This window comes from Callospermophilus lateralis, chromosome 17 (genome assembly GCF_048772815.1).
Source record: "Callospermophilus lateralis isolate mCalLat2 chromosome 17, mCalLat2.hap1, whole genome shotgun sequence".
NCBI classification, from domain to species: domain Eukaryota; kingdom Metazoa; phylum Chordata; class Mammalia; order Rodentia; family Sciuridae; genus Callospermophilus; species Callospermophilus lateralis.
In genome coordinates, this window is record NC_135321.1 from 7528432 (window position 1) to 7546430 (window position 17999).

Consider the following 17999-nt stretch of genomic DNA (forward strand, 5'->3'; position numbering starts at 1 on the left):
CTGAAATTTGGTGATGGTGATGTCTTATCATAGTTGTCTTAAGATAGGGAAAAACTTGCTCTTTCAAGAAGTCAAAAGATGTCAGGTAAATTGATCCCACAAAATTGTGCACCACTCAAGGAAATTCCCTGTTCTTGTTTTTCCCTGTGGCACTGGGCAGGTCACTGAGTACTGAATAATTACATCGTCATCTTGTGCATAGTTCATAAGTAGTCAATCTGCACTTAAAAAACTTTGAGTCTGTTAATATTAATCGCTTCATTATCTTTCTCAGTGTAGGAAATCAAAACACACATTTTTAATATCCTTACCAACTTAGTAGTTTCTTTGTCTAGTACTGTTTAGTAAGAGATACATAGTTTTATTCATAAGGTGGGATATTTTTCTAGATATCAGATTCTTTATGCAAGAATAGAAATATGACTTATTTAGATTATGGAAATATATCAAAATACGTTTATTCATATGGTATCCAAGAAGGAAGCTTATTTGAAAGGGAAAAACGAGGTTTCCTAAAACGTGATGTTGCAAGATCGTAGTGAATTCTTTTTCTTGTGGTTGTCATGTTTTGGACATGAGGTGTCCCCTGAAAATGCTCACTGTTACTGCGGGAATGTTCAGAGGTAAACTGCTTAGATGAGGAAAGCTGTATCGCACTCAGTGCATGAACCTATTTGATGGATTAATAAATTGAATGGACTCACTGGGTGGTAACTGTAGGCAGGTGGGGTGTGGTGAGAGGAAGCAGGTCATGGGTGTGGGGAAGGTGTGCCTCTGGCTCTCCTTCTCCCTCTGCTCCAAGGCAGCCCTGAGCTTCCCTCCGGGGTGCGGTGCCATTCTGCTACAAAGCTCTGCTTCACCTCAGGCTCGGACCATGAAGTCAGCTGATGATGGAACCATGAACCCCCCCAATAAACTTTTCCTTCTGTTTTCGTCAGGTATTTTGCTCACAGTGATGAAAAACTCACACACAATGAGAAATGCGTATTGAGACATTATTCTCATTGAGTTTTTTTTTTTTTCCTTAAATTTACAAATCCACTAACACTCCTCAATGATCTTTCCTTAAAAGGATAATTTAAATTAACTGCACAACTATGTTTGAGGCCTTGGTTACCTTTGTAGATCTTTGTAATTGAATCTTATAAGATCATTTAAATCACGTTAAAATACGTAAGCACTTGCTACCCGATCCATATCAATCTCACATGGCCTGGGTTTTAAAACTGGAAAGTCAATTAGCAGTATCTTCTTGCTTTCTTCTAGACAAAAAATGAATGAAATGCAGCATGTTCACATCTTAGATAAGCTTTTTGGGACCATTCCTGGGCTACACTGTTGTCTCCTGGATACCACAGGTCTTCATCTTACTTTGAATAACAAATGAGGAGTTAGAATGAATACTCTTTCATACTTAGAACTTCTTTTTTTAAGAGTTTTGTGCATGTATAGAAAGTATCTAAAAGAAAATGTTGTGTTTTGAAAATCAGGTCCTAGAATTATGATCCTAGAATTTGGGGAATTGAGGCAATTACCAAGTTGAGGTAGCCAGCCCTCAGAAAAGCACTAGTTGAGCAAACTCTGAAGAATGAACTTGAGGTATAGAAATTTTTGCTAACATTAGCCTTCACAAGACTTTATAAATGAAATTGTTTGCTCCATTTACTTGTGTGCACCAAGTGATGAAGTCTGCTTCTGCGATTTCTAGAGACGTGTGGTTTCAAGATGGAGTCTCAGTGGACCTGTATTGGAACATCTTCTGCATTTTCTCTTATCTCTTGAGTGTCGGGCCCCACATCCAGGGGTCTTCGACTCCTGAGGTTCTAGTTAGAGGACCCACTATCTCTGAGTCCTCAGCAGCAATTGCTTTTTCACTTCCCCAGTGTGCTTCTCAGTGGTACAAATCATGATAAACACATAACAGCAATCACTAATGTGAGTTAGATTTTGTTTTGGAATTTTTTGTGTGTGTGTGTGTCTCACAAAATGGTTAGATGTAAGAGATGACATATCGCCCGAGTTGGGAAAAATAATGTACTGTTTTTGCAATTAATTTGTCAAGGATTCCCCTGCTAGGGAGTGGTTGAACTGGGAAGTTGGTGGAGGACCCACACTGGGTGCTCTCCACCATGGCAGATGACCATGGGTGCATGAAAGCACTCTATATTTCCTTCATGAAAATGTACTTTAAATCTCTCTCCTTATGAGAATTTGCCTGTTTAGGACAACTATAAAAACGTCAACTGTTAACTAACAGCAAATGACAACACAATCTTCAAATTGGATGAAAATGAGCATCATAGATTGCAAATATAGGCTGATAATGAATGCACAAGCCTTTGAAATAATTGGAAATTGGTAGTTTTAGTATTTCACTTGATTGGAATCACTAGGAAAATGTCATATTAGTTTGATAATTGCTAGCAGGGTTAAATTTAACCCAAATCTTTCTAGAAGGATAAGTCTCACGAGCTCGAATAATCCCACAGTTAATATCAATCCCCAAAATGCTCAAGCTACTTATCCATTCCCATGGAGGGTCAAATGGCCTATGCAAGCAGGATTTACCTCCCCCTCCCACCTCCAGGAGTTAGGAAGGCTCTTTTGACCATATCCCAAATGGAAAGATACAAATATATATGTAGAATTGGGGAAATCAGAAACACATTTAAAATATGCATTAAGAACAACATAAGATTATTTGTTAAATTACTTGTTTTCTTAGAAAGTGAATTTTTCTCTTTTTCTTTCATACTTCAAACTATTTCATAGAATTTTAGAAACAAAAAATAATACTAGATATAAACTTCATCGTCTTAAATGGAAATAGGCCTATTGATGTATCTCAGAGAGCATGAGGAGGCTTCTCAGTGCATCTCTAGGCCTCCTGCAGAAAGAAAGAAGTTCATCCCATCGTCTGCTCTTTGAACAAAGTAGTAAAATTTATAATTTTGCTTTATGGTGGTATAAACTTTCTTTTTTCAGATTATTTACTTAATTATTTTTAGACCCTGAAACTATAGTACAGCTCCAGAGCAGGATGCTAGTCAAATTATTCTGTTGGTAAATAGTATGCGCTCCTTTGAGAAGCACTTTATTATTGGCTCTGAAACATAGATAGAAAAAGCTTAAAATGTTAGAGCATCCATGATAAAGGAAGAGATGAAAAGAAATGAAAGAAGTGAAATCCTCTCTGGTAGTACCTCAATTTTAGTTATTTTGGGCCCCTATTGAAATCTTGTACAAGTGTATATTGAGCTACACAGACAGGATTGGTCTCACTTCACTGCCTAGACACTCCCCCTCTCTTTGGGTACTAAGGCAATAGGTAGATACATGGAGTACAGGGCTCAAGAAGAGTGGCCACAAATAACCTCTGTGGTACAATGAGCAGGGTATCAAAGGGGTGAGAGATGGGGCCTCAGAGGTTTGGTAACTGGGGCAAGTTCCTGGGGCCAGAGGAGGGTAGACACAGAGGCACTCCAGGAATGGACCCACGGGAACACCATGAACACCAGACCACAGGGACATTCATTCCCAAGCTGTTAGGATACCAAGGAAGGAGCCTTACCCGGGCTTTCTGCTCCATTTCTAGCATTAATCTTTCGTGTTGCTCAGCTATGGCCAGAGTCGCAGAATGGACCTTCTGATAGATCATTTCTCCTTCCCTTGTTTGAAAAGTGAATAGTCCTTCTCCTGTGTCACACATTCTGTGAGAACAGAGATAGGGAAAGAGATGGGTCTTCACGTGTTCAAGCGGTAACAGTCCTCCATGTAAGATGCCCTTGCCCTCCTGCTACCTTATCCTTGCTCTCAGGAGTTAGTGAAACAGACTCATCCTGGACCAACCCCCAACAAATGCATCTTCAAATGGTATGTGGGAAAGGAATAAAGCTGAAAATTCATCAGCATTTGGGTTTTTAAGGACAAAGCGTTCACACAGCATAGAAAGCAACAGATACAAGTGATTCAGGTCACGGTAGTGCATTCCACATGGAAAAGAGAGTAAAAGACAACAATTGTTTTCTTAAAGGTTTTCATGTGCTTGATATAACAGTACCATCACCTACGGGCAGCTCTTGAAATGTGTAGGACTTGAGAAAAATTTGCAATTTTGCATTCACTGGAACCAAGGAGAAGGAGATTACATAGCTTTTATACATTTTTAATTTCATATATTTTTAAATATATAGATTTGCATACATAGGCTAAATCTTTTAGTTAACCAAATGATTCTTAAGTAAATCTTGGTATAACTCAGGGCTCAACATGGCACAGAGGAGATTTTGGAATGTGAGAGTCTTTGGTTTAAACATTCTCTGCCAATCTCAAGCAGGGTGCACATGGGCACGTTATTTAACTTGCCTCTACATGCTTCCCACATCTCTGAAATGGGAGTTGTAGGATCATTTCTACCTTTATAAAAGTGAAAGAGTTGGTAGATAGAATATTTACAGTGATGCTTAACGCATATTAAGTACTCAAAAAATGTTAGCTACTGCTATGTTCATTATAAACTTTGGGAATTAATCATAAGGAAAGTTTAAAAATAGTTAAATATCTGCCATAGAGAAAAGAAATGATTGGGTAAATTCTATTTTTTAATCTGTTATTTTGATACAGACTATTTTACTATTATGATGTAGTGCTTTGGAAAGACTATTAAGCAACTAATGCTGTCATTTCTTCTGAACATATAATAACATTAAAATTCTTACTGTGTAAATTTGAGAGGAAAACTAAGACTGTAAGTTCCTTTTTATTATTAATTGAAATGTAATTATAATTGACTTTTTAAACCACAAATTTTATTGGAAAGAAAACCCACAGACAAGTTGTAAGTAAGAACTCAGGTCAGTTTTATTAACATACCTAGTTCTAAAATGAAAAGGATTTTAATTAATACTTTAGGCCAGTTTTATCAATGTGATATGCATTCTCAGACATTGGCTATTAACTAGGCCACCAACCAACCAGGTGATCCCATCAAAAAATTTGCAGGTACCAACATCAAAATATTCTTGAGGCCAAACTACTTCTTCAAGCAACAAAAAGAGTTTCGATTCTACTCTACGATTCTCCAAGGAGTTTTTCAGCAGAAAAGAACTGTCTCAGGAGGCTTCCAACATTGCAGAGGCTGCGGTCCCTCAGGGCCCATGGGCCCAGCACTCAGCTTCTGTGAAAGCCATCTTAATAAAATCCACTCAGCGTGAAATGGAAAGTCTGGGGGAGGGGGGGGGAATGGAGAGTTTTTGCAAAGTGGAACAAGCTTTCTTTGTTGATTCAGGGGAGTCAGGCAATCTAAGAGCAGCAGCAAAGCCACTGTTAGGTCCTGAGAGCCTGCCCTTTGAGACTGAGTTTTGTTCCTTGTCCTCTGAAAAACACTGCCTGTAGCCTCGGGAAATGAGATAACGAAGGCACCAATTGTTATTTCATACTCAGTCATTGAGATGTAAACTTCTAATGCTTAGCCACTTCCTGGGACTTAGCTCTGTCCTGTGGGGAAGTTTGAATGCTTACAGGAGTTTTTTTTTTTTTTTTTTTTTTTTTTCCAGTCTCTGTAAATTCATCCCTTGATCAAGAAACGAGGCATTTAAAAAATACTGGCATGGCAAGCAAAGAAACAGAAGGTGCCATATCTGAAATATTGGTGCCTAAGCCAAGGTGAAGGTCAGAATTCTTCATGGTTCTGTTGGTCATGTTGAAATGAGCTACTTAGGTTTCCTTGGTTGTTGCTTAAACCTGTTCTCTGGGGGCTGGCAGGGAACAGATATGGAGACTTTTTGTTATCTGTGTAAACAGTGTGGTGGTAGCAAGCCAACACTGGAGGGAATGTCAGAGAGAAAGATGGAATAATTTCGATGGCTTTTGACCTGATTCTCAAAATAGGGCCCAGGGCCAGTGGTGCAGGCCCTGCTGGGAGCTGGTGCAGAATCTGAATCTGCATGTTAACAATGTCCCCAGGTGGTTCTATGCACACGGTGACACTTGGGAATCAGATGAGCACAAATTGGAAGCCTTGTTTGTGCAGTTTTCAAAGATGGGACACATGAAACTGAAGGTTAGAAAGGAAGAAATAGAACAGAAAAAGGGCAGACAAGCAACCAGAAAGGTTCTTTTACTTAACTGGGAGAGAGGTAGATGGAGGGGCCAGTTCTATTTGAATACAGTCACTCTTGCCCCTAGCACAGCATCCAATGATTGCATTTTGAGAAGTGGTGAAAATATGGATAGCGTATGTTGTTCTGACTCCAAAGTAGAATTCAATTGACATTTAAAGACAACTGCAAATATTGTCTTTGACTTAGTAAGGTATTTACACAAAATTAATGCATTTTCTTATCTAAAATAAAATGTTGAAGAATATAATCCTGAAGGTCCCTTCTAGTTCTGAGGCATGGTTTGGTGCCTCAGAGATTCTAAGGAGGTACTACTGACACACGTGTTTTGAAGGTTGTTTTTTTCTTGCTTGTTTTCTGTTTTTGTTTGTTTTGACACTGTAGTATAAGGGAAATTATAGCAGCATAATATTTAAAAGACTAGGGCACACGTTTGAAACAACATGCCATGGCCTATCATACAACTCAGTCACATATTTTTTAACTAGGTCCTATTAAGCCAACACTGTCTTGGCCTGAGATAGGAGGAGAGGAAAAAATACATGACCCACAGTCTCTGAGACTTTTCAAGAAGTGGGAACAAAAGCACTGGTCAAAGAATCACATGGTTACTGTGGTGGGAGGATTGACCTGAGCAAGGGGTTCACCTACTGGCTCCTCAGCTATAAAATGGGGATATCCAAGTTTTCGTCACAGGATTTTCTCTTCTTCTTCTTTTCTTCTTTTCTTCTTTTCTTCTTCTTCTTCTTCTTCTTCTTCTTCTTCTTCTTCTTCTTCTTCTTCTTCTTCTCCTTCTCCTTCTCCTTCTCCTTCTCCTTCAAATTAAATGAAGTAACGAATGTGATGGAGTGCAGCATGCCTGGATTATGCAAGCCATGCAATTTCATGAAAAGTCCTGGTTTCAAGAGGGGCCCTTGACTGGCTTCTGGATATAGCCTCAGGATGAGCCTTTGACTATTTTCTGCATACAGCTTAGGATGGCCCTAGACTGGCTTCTGGATACTCTGCCTATTCCCTGCAGCGATGAAGCCAGATAGTTGAGACCCACACTGTGACTTGGGTGAGAGGCTGTCCTTAGGCTGATGGAGGCTGTAGTCTGAGCAGCTGAGGTGGGTCCAGATGGTGTTGGGTGCCCCCGTGACTGACCCCAGTACATCCCAGGACGCGCAGGCTGGGGGTGCTCCGCTGGTTGTCAGCACCTCTCCTGTGCTGTCAGGCATCCCGGCTGGGAGGCCTGAGTGTCCTGGGCAGCACCGCTGGGGGAGCCGGGAAGCCCTTGCCTGATGTCTCTTGGTCTTTCCCTTTGCTGGTTTTAAACAGTGTGTCTCTTGGCACTCAGCCATGCTGTGAGTGTGGATGTTTTCTGAGTCTTGTGAGTCTCCTAGAAAGTCATGAAGCCTGTGGATGGTCTTGGGCACCCCTCCATCTGAGACAGCTGGCTGTCAAAGCATTTTTATGCAATAAGAACCTAAAAATCCTAGTCTTTCCCCTAAATATTTGTTGACCAGATTCCTTTTCCAGCATATTCTCTTTCTTTATCCTGCCTCACCACTTTCAGAATCTCTCAAAATAACATCATCAGTCTCATTTCTGTTACGTCCTACAAATACACATATCCACATAAGTTTTTTGTTCTTCCTATTATTAGTTCCTTAGGAAGAATAAGAAATTATGTGGATATCTCTATTTGTAGGAACCTGAACTCCAAATGAAGCACTCCAATATACATGGCTTTTGTAGTCGCCTTCATAGAGTCCTGGAGGAGATTTTACTGGAGAAATAGTCACCCACATGTAACCACAATACCATCGCTCTCTTTTCCTGTAAATCTCCAACTTAGCTTTCTATGCAGTGGTGACTTTTAAATGCCAGCCTTTATTCTAAATGACAAGTGAAATAAATTTACCAAGTCAAAAACTATGGAGACACTTTACTTAAAATAAATAAATAAACAGGGAAGCTTTAAAATAACCGGTGAGTCTCTTGATGAAGTTTTCTACAGGTGAATTAGATAACCCCTGTCAATTTTATTCTTCTTCAGAGCTGTATAATTTCATTCTCACTTCAAGCTCTGCAATATTGTATACATATTTAATAACCAAATATTTATCCTCCATGCCCACAGACATTTAAAATTGCCTGGAATGGAGTAGAGCAGGAGCATGTTCCTGAAAACTCAGTGGTGTTTCTATCCAGAATTTAAAATTTAATGTTTAATTATAGAAAGCAATGGAACTCTTAAAAGCACAACTTTTCTTCAGAGCGTCTTACATCATTGACACCTTTATCCCATTAAAAGTAAATTCAGTATTTAGTGTCACTTAACAATGCTGACGTTTTACGTTTTATAAGCAGCTATGGAAAGATTGGTTATTGTTTACGAGCTCTGTTGAGTTAAACATTGATCTGTGCAAAGAAACTATGAGCAATATGAACAATAGACTAAGGTATCGTAGAGAGTGGACTATGACACCATGGACAGTAGACTAAGGCATCAAAGGAGTAGACTAAGAGAGTGGATCATGGAGTGAGAGTGGATCATAGCATCCTGGAGAGTGGACTAAGGCCATCATGGACAGTAGACTAAGGCATCCTGGAGAGCGGACTGAGACATCATGAAGAGTACACGAAGGCATCCTGGAGAGGAGACTGGCACCATGGAGAGCACACTAAGGCAACATGATGGAAACTCCAGAATTGGAAAATACAGTTAGTATCTGAAATAACAAAAAGCAGAAATCACAGAATGATTTTGAGATAAGAGTGGAGAAGATCGAGGATAGTCTTGACAAGAGACTGATGGAAATTATTCAGTCTTAAGAACACAGTGGGAAAGAATTGCTATAAAATGAACATAGCCGTAGAAACCTTTGGGTAGAGATCAGCTCCTGTTGCATACATGTGCCTGGAATTCCAGAAGGAAAGAAGAAGAAAAGAGGGGGGAAAAATTCTAGAAGGAATAATGGCCCCCAATTCTCAAATTTAATGTCAGACATGAATTTTCAGATTCAAGAAGTTTAGGAAATTCGAAGAATATTCCTTACTCTTGATTTTGCTCCAATTGTTTTGGCTTTTGTAGTTGGACATTCCTCTTTTTCTTTTTTTGTGTGTTTCCCTATTGATCATCTACCTTCCTCCTCCTTCTGTATTGACATACCATTTTTCTAAGGTTTCTGACAAAACTCATCAAGTTTATTTTCCTCATCATAGCATGTTTATTTCATCCTTATTTTTCTGTTTTCTTCCTTCACTTTGAAGGATTCTGCTCTTTGATAGCTTTATTAGAACTTGCAATAAAACTTTTGGAGCCCTTCCGTTCTTGTGTAATTTGAGGATGATGTGTTTTCTTTATCTTTTCTTCCTATGTATTGCTTCATAGACCCTGATCCCATTATTTGTTCTCACAGTTGGGGCAATGTCTTTGGATCTGGTGTTTAAACAGATCAAAGTGGAAATTTCCCTTGGCATAGTAGGGCCCAGCTACTTCCTTTCGTAAAATGAATTGAAATAATGTCCACTTCCTTTACCTACGGCTCATTCTAATTGTGAAGAAAAAAATGTAAAGTCTTGCCAAGCCTATCTTAATTAATGTTTTGAAAAAGTTTCCTTTTTACTGAAAAAGCAGATATATAGATAGAAAAGTAATAACCAGGACAGATAAACAGAGGGCAAAATAATTTCATAACACTAATTCATATAATGGTCAAAATGCAGGAGCAATGCAAAATTTTAGTGCTTTAGTAGGACAAGGAACATGAAATAACAAAGTTAGGTTTGATTTAGAAAATGCAGTCTTTGGTTGAAGTGAATTCACCTACTGTAATTCACTATTTCTGCTGTTGTGTTTACTCATTAAATTTCGCTGTGCTCTAGTGTTCCACTGTTGGTCAACCTTCCATCTTTCTATTTTTCCCCTGGCCACTCATCCACCGTCAAGAGTTTAACTACCACTATTTGCTGTTGGCATTTCTTCTGAGTTTCTGACCTTTATTTCCAACTATGTGGTATTTTCCAAGCAACTAAAAGTAAAAATATCTCAACTTGGTAACAGTAACTTTTTATCCAGGCTGCTCCTTTGCATTTTGTTTTGTACATTAACAAATGAATATCTCTTCCATTTCCCAAGGGCAGCATGTGGGAATCCTTGTAAATACCTTTTTCTGACACAGAAATGTCAGCTTCTGTCCTACTCCATGGATAACCCCTACCCCTCCAGCCTCGCTACACCACTGGCATTTTCTCAATGAATTGTGCTCATCTGGGACTTCACCACCATGTTCCTGCTGGTCTCTGTCAGGAATCCTGATCCAGACCTGCAGTCTGTCTTCTCATACTCAGATTATATATATATACATACACATACACACACACACACACACACACACACACACACACACACATGTCCATATGCACATGTATCTTTTTATATTTTTGTATGTCTGTTTGCAGATCACCGCCACCTCTCTGAGTCTCTCCTCTACTGGTTCTGTTCTCTAAAGAACTCTAATACAGCAGGTCTATATTTGCCTTCTAACTTCTCCGGCCCTCCTCTAAGCTCGTGAAAATCTGTTTTCCCAAAATGGGGAGCTAAAGAGTGATGAGTGGGAGCCACTGCAGTTGCTGTCGTTGACAAAGCAATGGTGACTGAAAAATCGAAGGACGAAGAGCGACAGAGATGAAAAGAGGAATTTATTTCTGCTTCGGGGTTTGCTTTGTTCCCTGCACTGCTCTGGGAGTTCTTCCTGCTGAGATCCACATAGGCCTTCGGTCCCTGGGTCAGCCTGTAGAGAAGGCTAGAGGATCCCCTTGATCCCTGGACCCCAGGAGCCACATCCTCCCCAGGCATAGCTGCAGACGAGGCAGGACTGGTGAGGGGCAGGAGAAGATTACCTCAGTGTTTTGGCTAACTCTTTTACCACATAACAGGTAATTTCCTCTACTGAAAAGCACTGTGGAATCTTTCCCCCTAACATACTAAGGATTTCATTTGCTCGGGAGGTATTACTACAGCAAAAGAAATACAAAACCGATATTTTGCTTCTGAAATTCAGAGGAAGAGTTGAGTTACTGGCTAGGCAGATGTTTGTGAATTTTCAAATGCTAGGTCTGGATGACCAAATCAATTTTACTATAAGTCATAGTAAAATTGATAGAAATTTGGACATGACTTGAGAGTTGACCTATTCCTTCTAGACCTCTCAACTATGGATAAGGAAAAGGAAGAGTCGGAACTTGGTGGATGTGGTTTCTATGTCCTGGTGTCTTATTTGACTGGAAATTTCAGAGGAAGCAGGAAGGTAAAATTAATTGGTTCCCAGAGAGATGAGTTGAAAGCCAGACTTCTCCATCCTAGTTTGTGTGCAGGGATCTTGGATTCCTCTGGGGAGGACTGGGGTTGAAAAGAGAAGAGTATAAGGACTTCTAAGATTGGGGAGACTGGTCAGGATCAGTGGTTCCAGGTGCAGTACCAGCAAATCCCATGAAGGCCTCATGAGTTGGATCCAAGGATCCTGTTACTCCAGAAGGTCATGTAAGTCTTTTATGTGTTCACACATCAAACTTGGAAGGGGGCGTAGAAGAAAGTCTAACACCAAGATGAGTCAACTTTTTCAAAATGGCAAGTTAATATCTCTTTTCGGAGGGAGGCAGTTAGAAGGAGAAGTTAGAAGGCAAAGGTTCAGAAGAAATAGAAATATAGAGAAAATAAAGAATCTGCCTTTTCTTCTTATTGTTTTCAGATGCCTTAGTATTTTAATAGAATTGTTAGTTGTTTTCTTACCTGATACATACAGTATAAAAATTGCATTTATTAATGAGGTACCATCTGATATTGTGACGCATGTGTTTGTGGTGCAATGAGAATCTACACTTTCTTACCCAATTAATGTTATATTCTTGAACTTGGTACCATTGTAAAACATTTACAGTTTCAAATAGTAACATCCTCACTCCATTATTTATGAAAATTAACCAGCAAAGGTTTTCATTTACTGTGGTCTTAAATTTTCATAGTTCTCTAGTTAGTTCTACAGTCTACATGAATTTGGGTGCAAATCATTTTCCCTAAGTTTCTGCCTATTTGGCCCTAATTCCTCTACAGCGTTGCTCTGGCCTCTGCAGACCCTTGAAGGCATGGAAACAACTGCATATAGAGAGGCTCTTGTCCTTGTCAGAAAACTGCAGAAAGAGCCTAAACCAAAAATAGATTCTTACAGATGTTGAGCGCATCAGGTGACATTCGTTAGAATGGGCTCTTTCGATCTAGATTTCTGTCACTTCAGAGGACAGTCAGCTGTGGTCTGAGTGTTCATGTTCCCTCAGAATTCACGTGTTGAACTTGATTCCCAACTGAATTGTGTGAGGGGTGGGGCCTTGGGAGGTGAGAGGTTATCAGAGCGGAGCCCTCTGCCCAGGACAATGCTCTGATAGGCAAAGCCCCCAGGTAGCTTGCGTGGCCCCCACCGTGTAGCACACAGCCTGAAGGCATTGAGACTAGGATCTTGCCAGACACCAAACCTGGCAGCATTTGGTCTTGGATTTCCCAGGCTCCAGGACGACGTGAAATGTTGGTGGTTGATAAGCCACTGAGCATGCGGTATTTTGTAACAGCAGGACAGAGCCTGATGATAAAGAAAGGGTGGCCCGGGCAAGGCGTATTTGGGCACTAGTATCCTTCCCACTGTGGTCGTTTGCTCCTGAAGTGAGGAGTGTGGGTTAGTAGGCTAACATCATTGTTTAGGTGAGATTAATGCTGGTTGAGAAGCTGGAGGAAGGCACGGAGTGAGAGACACAGCACATAAACAAGAGGAGGAAGACAGAAAGACGAATGGGAAGGACCAGGGATCCATGGTGACACCAAATGCCCAAGGAGTGAGACAAGTGAGTTTTCCAATAACAGAGCTCTTCAGTGAACAAGTTGGCTATATCCTGAGGACAGGAAGGGCAGGAAGAACCGAGCAGAGTTCAAAAGCAGAGGAGGGAAAGGGCCAGATCTCAAATACAGGAATTAATTTCAAGTTCCCATCCTCACGGTGCATTCTGTGCGTCTACTTCGTTGCCCCCCGTGTCCACAGCCTGCCCGAGTGTACCCGTTCTAACTTCAGCCGAGGGCTGGTGGCAGTCACCTTCTCCCCCATGCGTGACGGAACCTGGAAGACGCAGAGCAGCAGGCCCAGTGTCAGACGTCCAGCTGTGAAGGGAGAGGCCAGAGGAGGCCAAGGGAGCTTGCTGAGGGTGTGTGGTCTCTTCCCGAATCCTCAACTCCCTATTCCACCTCCTCTGATGGGCGTCTTTGTTTCATATATTTGAATTCCGTGAGATTTCTGCTAACAGCAACTGAATCCATATTTTAAACAAAGGCTTTAGGGGGGGTTCTTCTGCATCTGTAGGTTTAGAGGTAGTGCTTTTAGAGCAAGCCTAGGATGCTCTCCAGCTCCCCCCAACACAGGAGGGAAGCGCGGGCCTCAGAGACCTTCTCCTGGGACCCAGTTCTCATTGGCTTATTCTGATTCAGCTCACATTGATGTGTCACTCATCGTATTTGAGGGACTTGCCCAGGCCAGCAGTGGCCGGGTGGTGACGGGTGGTGTCTGGGGAAGCTCTGGAATGAGTGACATTCTGGTGCATCTTCAGAGGGACTCAGGCTCTGACACCTCCATCTCACCATGTCTCCACCAGGGAACCCAGATAAATTTCTTTCATGTTTCCAGAAATATCTTCAGTTATTAAACACCTCTAAGAGAGCAGAGGGGCTCAGGGTAGGAATTATGAATCACTTTGGGAACAGAAAATTGTTAACAGGAACGGAGTTTGATTCTCTGAAGAGGGTGGTCTCGAATGCTAAGGAGAGGGAGCTATGACACCTTTGGTTTTGCCAGCCAGGGGCTGCATGAAGGTATCGGGGTCCTGGCGTGTCGGGTGGAGGAAAAGAAACACAAATATCCAAGTGGCAGGTGATTCCAACTTAACATTCTTCATAATGCTGGTACTAGCTGCTCAAGGCACCCGGTAGCTACTTTAACAACTCACTCCCTCCCAGACCCCCTTCTTGAGTGGGGAGACAAGAGCAGGGAGAGGACGGAGGGCCTGTCCTTCCCCTGGCAGCTGTCCCAGCCCAGGCTGCAGCACTGTGGAAGCAGAAAGGAGGTGGGTGTCCACTGGAGTCTTTCCTACTGTTCCCAACCCAGCACCAACTGTGGTGAAGAGTGGAATAAAATGCCAAGGAAAATAGTTGAGAGTAATTTACTCTTCCATCCTTGGGACTTAATGGGAATTCAAACAATATCTGGTTTATCTCATTTTTCTTAAATGGTCAATGTCCTCCACTGAATATTATAAATACCTATCCTGGATCAAAGCAATCTTGGTGAAAGATATCCCTTCAGGTTTGCTAAGCCGTTAAGACACCGTGAAACGTTCATTTTAAATGCTATCTTCTCCATGAACAAAAGGTGGTCTGCTGCTAAGTAATATCTAAAGGACTTAATTTTTTTTTAATTAAATGTAAGGATGAATTATAGGAATCTTAATTATACAAACTTTTGAATTGTTCTGTGGCCTAAGATTCTAGACACTTGCCCTGTAAAGTTATTTTATACTTCTATAATTCATACTATATTCTTTCATCCCAGGATTAATTTTGCATTTAAACTGCCAATGATCATTTCTTTTGCTATTTTTATTAGGATTTCCTAGAAATTGAAGAGGAGAAGGAATTAGCAAGGTAGAAAACAAGACAGTTTTGGAAAGCAAAAGTCCCGGGTGTCTTTTTAATGAATATTAGGTTGAAGGAGGCTTCAAGGTTTTGACACCAGGGTTAAGCAGCTGGCTGGTCTGGGTTGCACTAAGCGAAGGAAGGGCCAACTTGCAAGGTTGGAAGGAAGCCTGCCAAGGCTTGGAGCATCCCGGGGCAAACACTGATGGAGAGCCAAAGGGTCTGGCTGCCTTGGACAAGTCATCTGACCTCCAAGTCTGTGACTGCTTATCCCTAAAACTCTTCTTTACACCCCTTAGAGGGTTTCTATGAGGATCAAAGTGAAGCACTGTAAAGCCCTTTGCCATGATTGACATTATTAGGGTGATCACGGGAGCTGGTTTTCCAGGAGCTCGGCGCTCTCTGGAGAGCTGGATCTCCCTCCTTGGCAACGCTGCTGCACGCCCCAGGATGGGGTATTTCTATGTTTGGAAACTGTGTTTCCCGTTCTCAGACCATGACCCACAATACTTCTGACAGGCCCAATCGCACCCTAGCGTGTGCTCTATCAAACTAGCAATTGTCCCCGTCAGAGAATTTGCTGGTGAAAAACTGCTTCCCTGGTAAAGTGGCAGCTTTCCACGGGGGAAATCTCCCTGTGCTACCACCCAGACAGACAGCAGTTGAGAAGGCAACAAAAACACTTTGCTATTTCACCGGCTGTGGAAAGGTCATTTTTCAACCTGCTTGCCCTGCAGTGGAAGGTTTGGATTGCATAGCCTGGTAATGTTGCCTTTTTTGAAATTCATTTTTTGTTCTTGGGGCTGTGCTATCTTCCCCTGTAGCAAGTTTCATTATATTTAGTGCAACGGAGCATGCAGATGATGTGGTTAGAATTGCAGGCAAAATAACCCATCCCTATTCCTAGGGTCAGCTTTCTCCGTGTTTAATAGAAATGCAGTATGAAAAATATTTATAGCTGATCAGGACTGGAATAAATAGAAAAGCCTTAGTTTATGACTTTGGATTTGGATGGCTTTATGTATTTTTCTCTGGGGTTTTATTTAAAATGTCAATTTTATTTGGCAAAACAGTAAGAAAACAGAATTTCTTTTCAGGATTATTTCTTATTTCTTTAGGGGTTTTGTTATGGCAGGGTTCATTTTGAAACAGTTTCACTAGTAAATACAGCAACGATGAACATTTCCTTAGGATCCTGTGCTCTAATTATGGAGTTTGGGTGAATATTTTTGTATCAATATTTTAACATACATGTGATTGAATTAACTTTAGGGATAGGAAGTATTTTCCTATTAATGTAAATACCTGTCAAAGAAAGTAATCTGATAACACCCAATTTAAATCTTCTAGTTGAGCAAAGGAGTTCTAGATTCAGCTTCCATGGACGGGGTTTCAATTCTGGGCTGTGCTGTTGATGACTTTTGTGACCTTGAGTGTGCAGGCCACTCTGTGCTTGTATCTTGTCGTCTATTCTCTGTCCTTCCTGCCTTGCCTCCCTGGCACGGTGCCAGGGGAAGCAGACGTCTACAGGTCCAGGCTTCTTGCCTCTGGCCAAAGGGACATGAGCAGAAGACGGGGAGTGAGCACTGAGGGTTTGGCGCACCCTGGGCACTGTGGTCTTGACAGTGTTTCCTGTCTAAGATCCGGGTTCTCTCTGGGCTCTGGTTTCCTTGCTTCTTTAGGCATTGGGTTAGGAGACAGGGGGAAAGCCTCCTCCTAGATAGTCCTGCGTGCTTGTTCATCCTGTGGTTACACCTAAATCTCACCCACACCTCTTTAGTCCTGTGTTGAATTGTTCTCAATTCAGCTCTTTGAGTAGGTCATTTCTTTGATTCTGGTCATAAACCTCCTTTATAAGAAGTTCCTTAAACTCTCTGAGCCTTCAGTTTTCTCCATGGTAGAGCAAGAAAGATAATATCTGTTCAGGGGTTGCTGTGATGAGCAGTAACAAGCATAGTTCCTGGCACGTGCTAAGTTGGCTTTGCAGCCCAGCCTTCGTCCATGATGCCTCTTACTGAGGAATGCAACGGTGACCACAGACTCCTTCCCTTCCTGTACCTGAGCCCTTGCCATGTGCCTTTGAAGTGCCTCCCATCAGAGGTGGCATTTCTCTCCATCTCTTGGCTCTGCATCAGCCTGTGGCTGCTTTGGCCAATGGGAGAATAAGAAATGAGACACAATCAACAACCTTCACAGGGTTCTCCTGCACCTCTGGAATCCTGCTGCCCTATGAACAAACCCAGGTACCCACTGGATAAGAGACATGTGTCTGTCAAGATCTGCCAGCCACCAGACAAGTAGGACACACCCTTTTCAGGCCCAGTCTCTGTTCAAGCTGCTGACTGAGGGACGGATTGCAGAACATTGACCAGTGGAAGGTGCCCCAGTTTAGCACAGCTCAGAAAACCTGAAGACTCATGGTCATCAGGGTTGGTGTTGAAGCCGTGCAATTGCAGGGTGACTTGTTACCCAGCAACACATAACTCATCAAAATATTCTTTGCAAATGAAAAATACAAAAATATTTTTCAAATGTGTTCTATCAGGGTAAGATTATCATACATCATTATTGTAGATTACTGATATGGCCTGGTGGCAGGGAAAAGTGCACTGAGATGTACTTGCTGGAGTCTCTGCCGCAGCTGGGGTGACTGGGTTGAGTGCACAGTGCTTGCACATGGGGAGTTAAGCAGCGGGGGAATTCCTAACATGAGCTTCCAAAGGCTCGCTGGCCATAAGTTGCAACAGGTGATTTTGAGTGTCACATATTAGTTAAATTATAAATTAAAAATATGTGTAACAACAACAACAAAACTGGGAATTAGATGGTACAAGAGATATAAGTTCTGTGGACTATAGTTATTTAAAAATCAATACACGTTTTGAAACTGACGTGATAATTCTGCATATTTATGGACACTGCAGTACTAGTTTATAGTCTTAAGAGAGAACACAGAATTTCAGCACATTGGGGTCTGGGCTTGGATGAATTCTCAAGCTGGGAGAAAGAGTGAATCTAGATACCAGCTAAAGTCAGAGAATCAGCACTGGGGGCAGGGGGATTAGCCCTTAGGAAAATCAAACAATAGAATAAATGTGAACTCCGTTAGTTTTCTATCCTGAGTCATGACTAAATAAGGAAAATGAGTTCAGCAGTATGTACTCATG

General features: G+C 41.5%; 1 protein-coding gene across 1 annotated transcript in view; it reads right to left on the reverse strand.

The window, feature by feature from the left end:
- Dok6 (docking protein 6) overlaps nucleotides 1-17999 on the reverse strand; it is a 363063-nt gene that overhangs the window by 79866 nt on the left and 265198 nt on the right. Inside the window, exon 6 of the mRNA XM_077105642.1 lies at nucleotides 3572-3710. Coding sequence (XP_076961757.1) covers nucleotides 3572-3710 — 139 coding nt within the window. The remainder of the gene's footprint in view (nucleotides 1-3571; nucleotides 3711-17999) is intronic.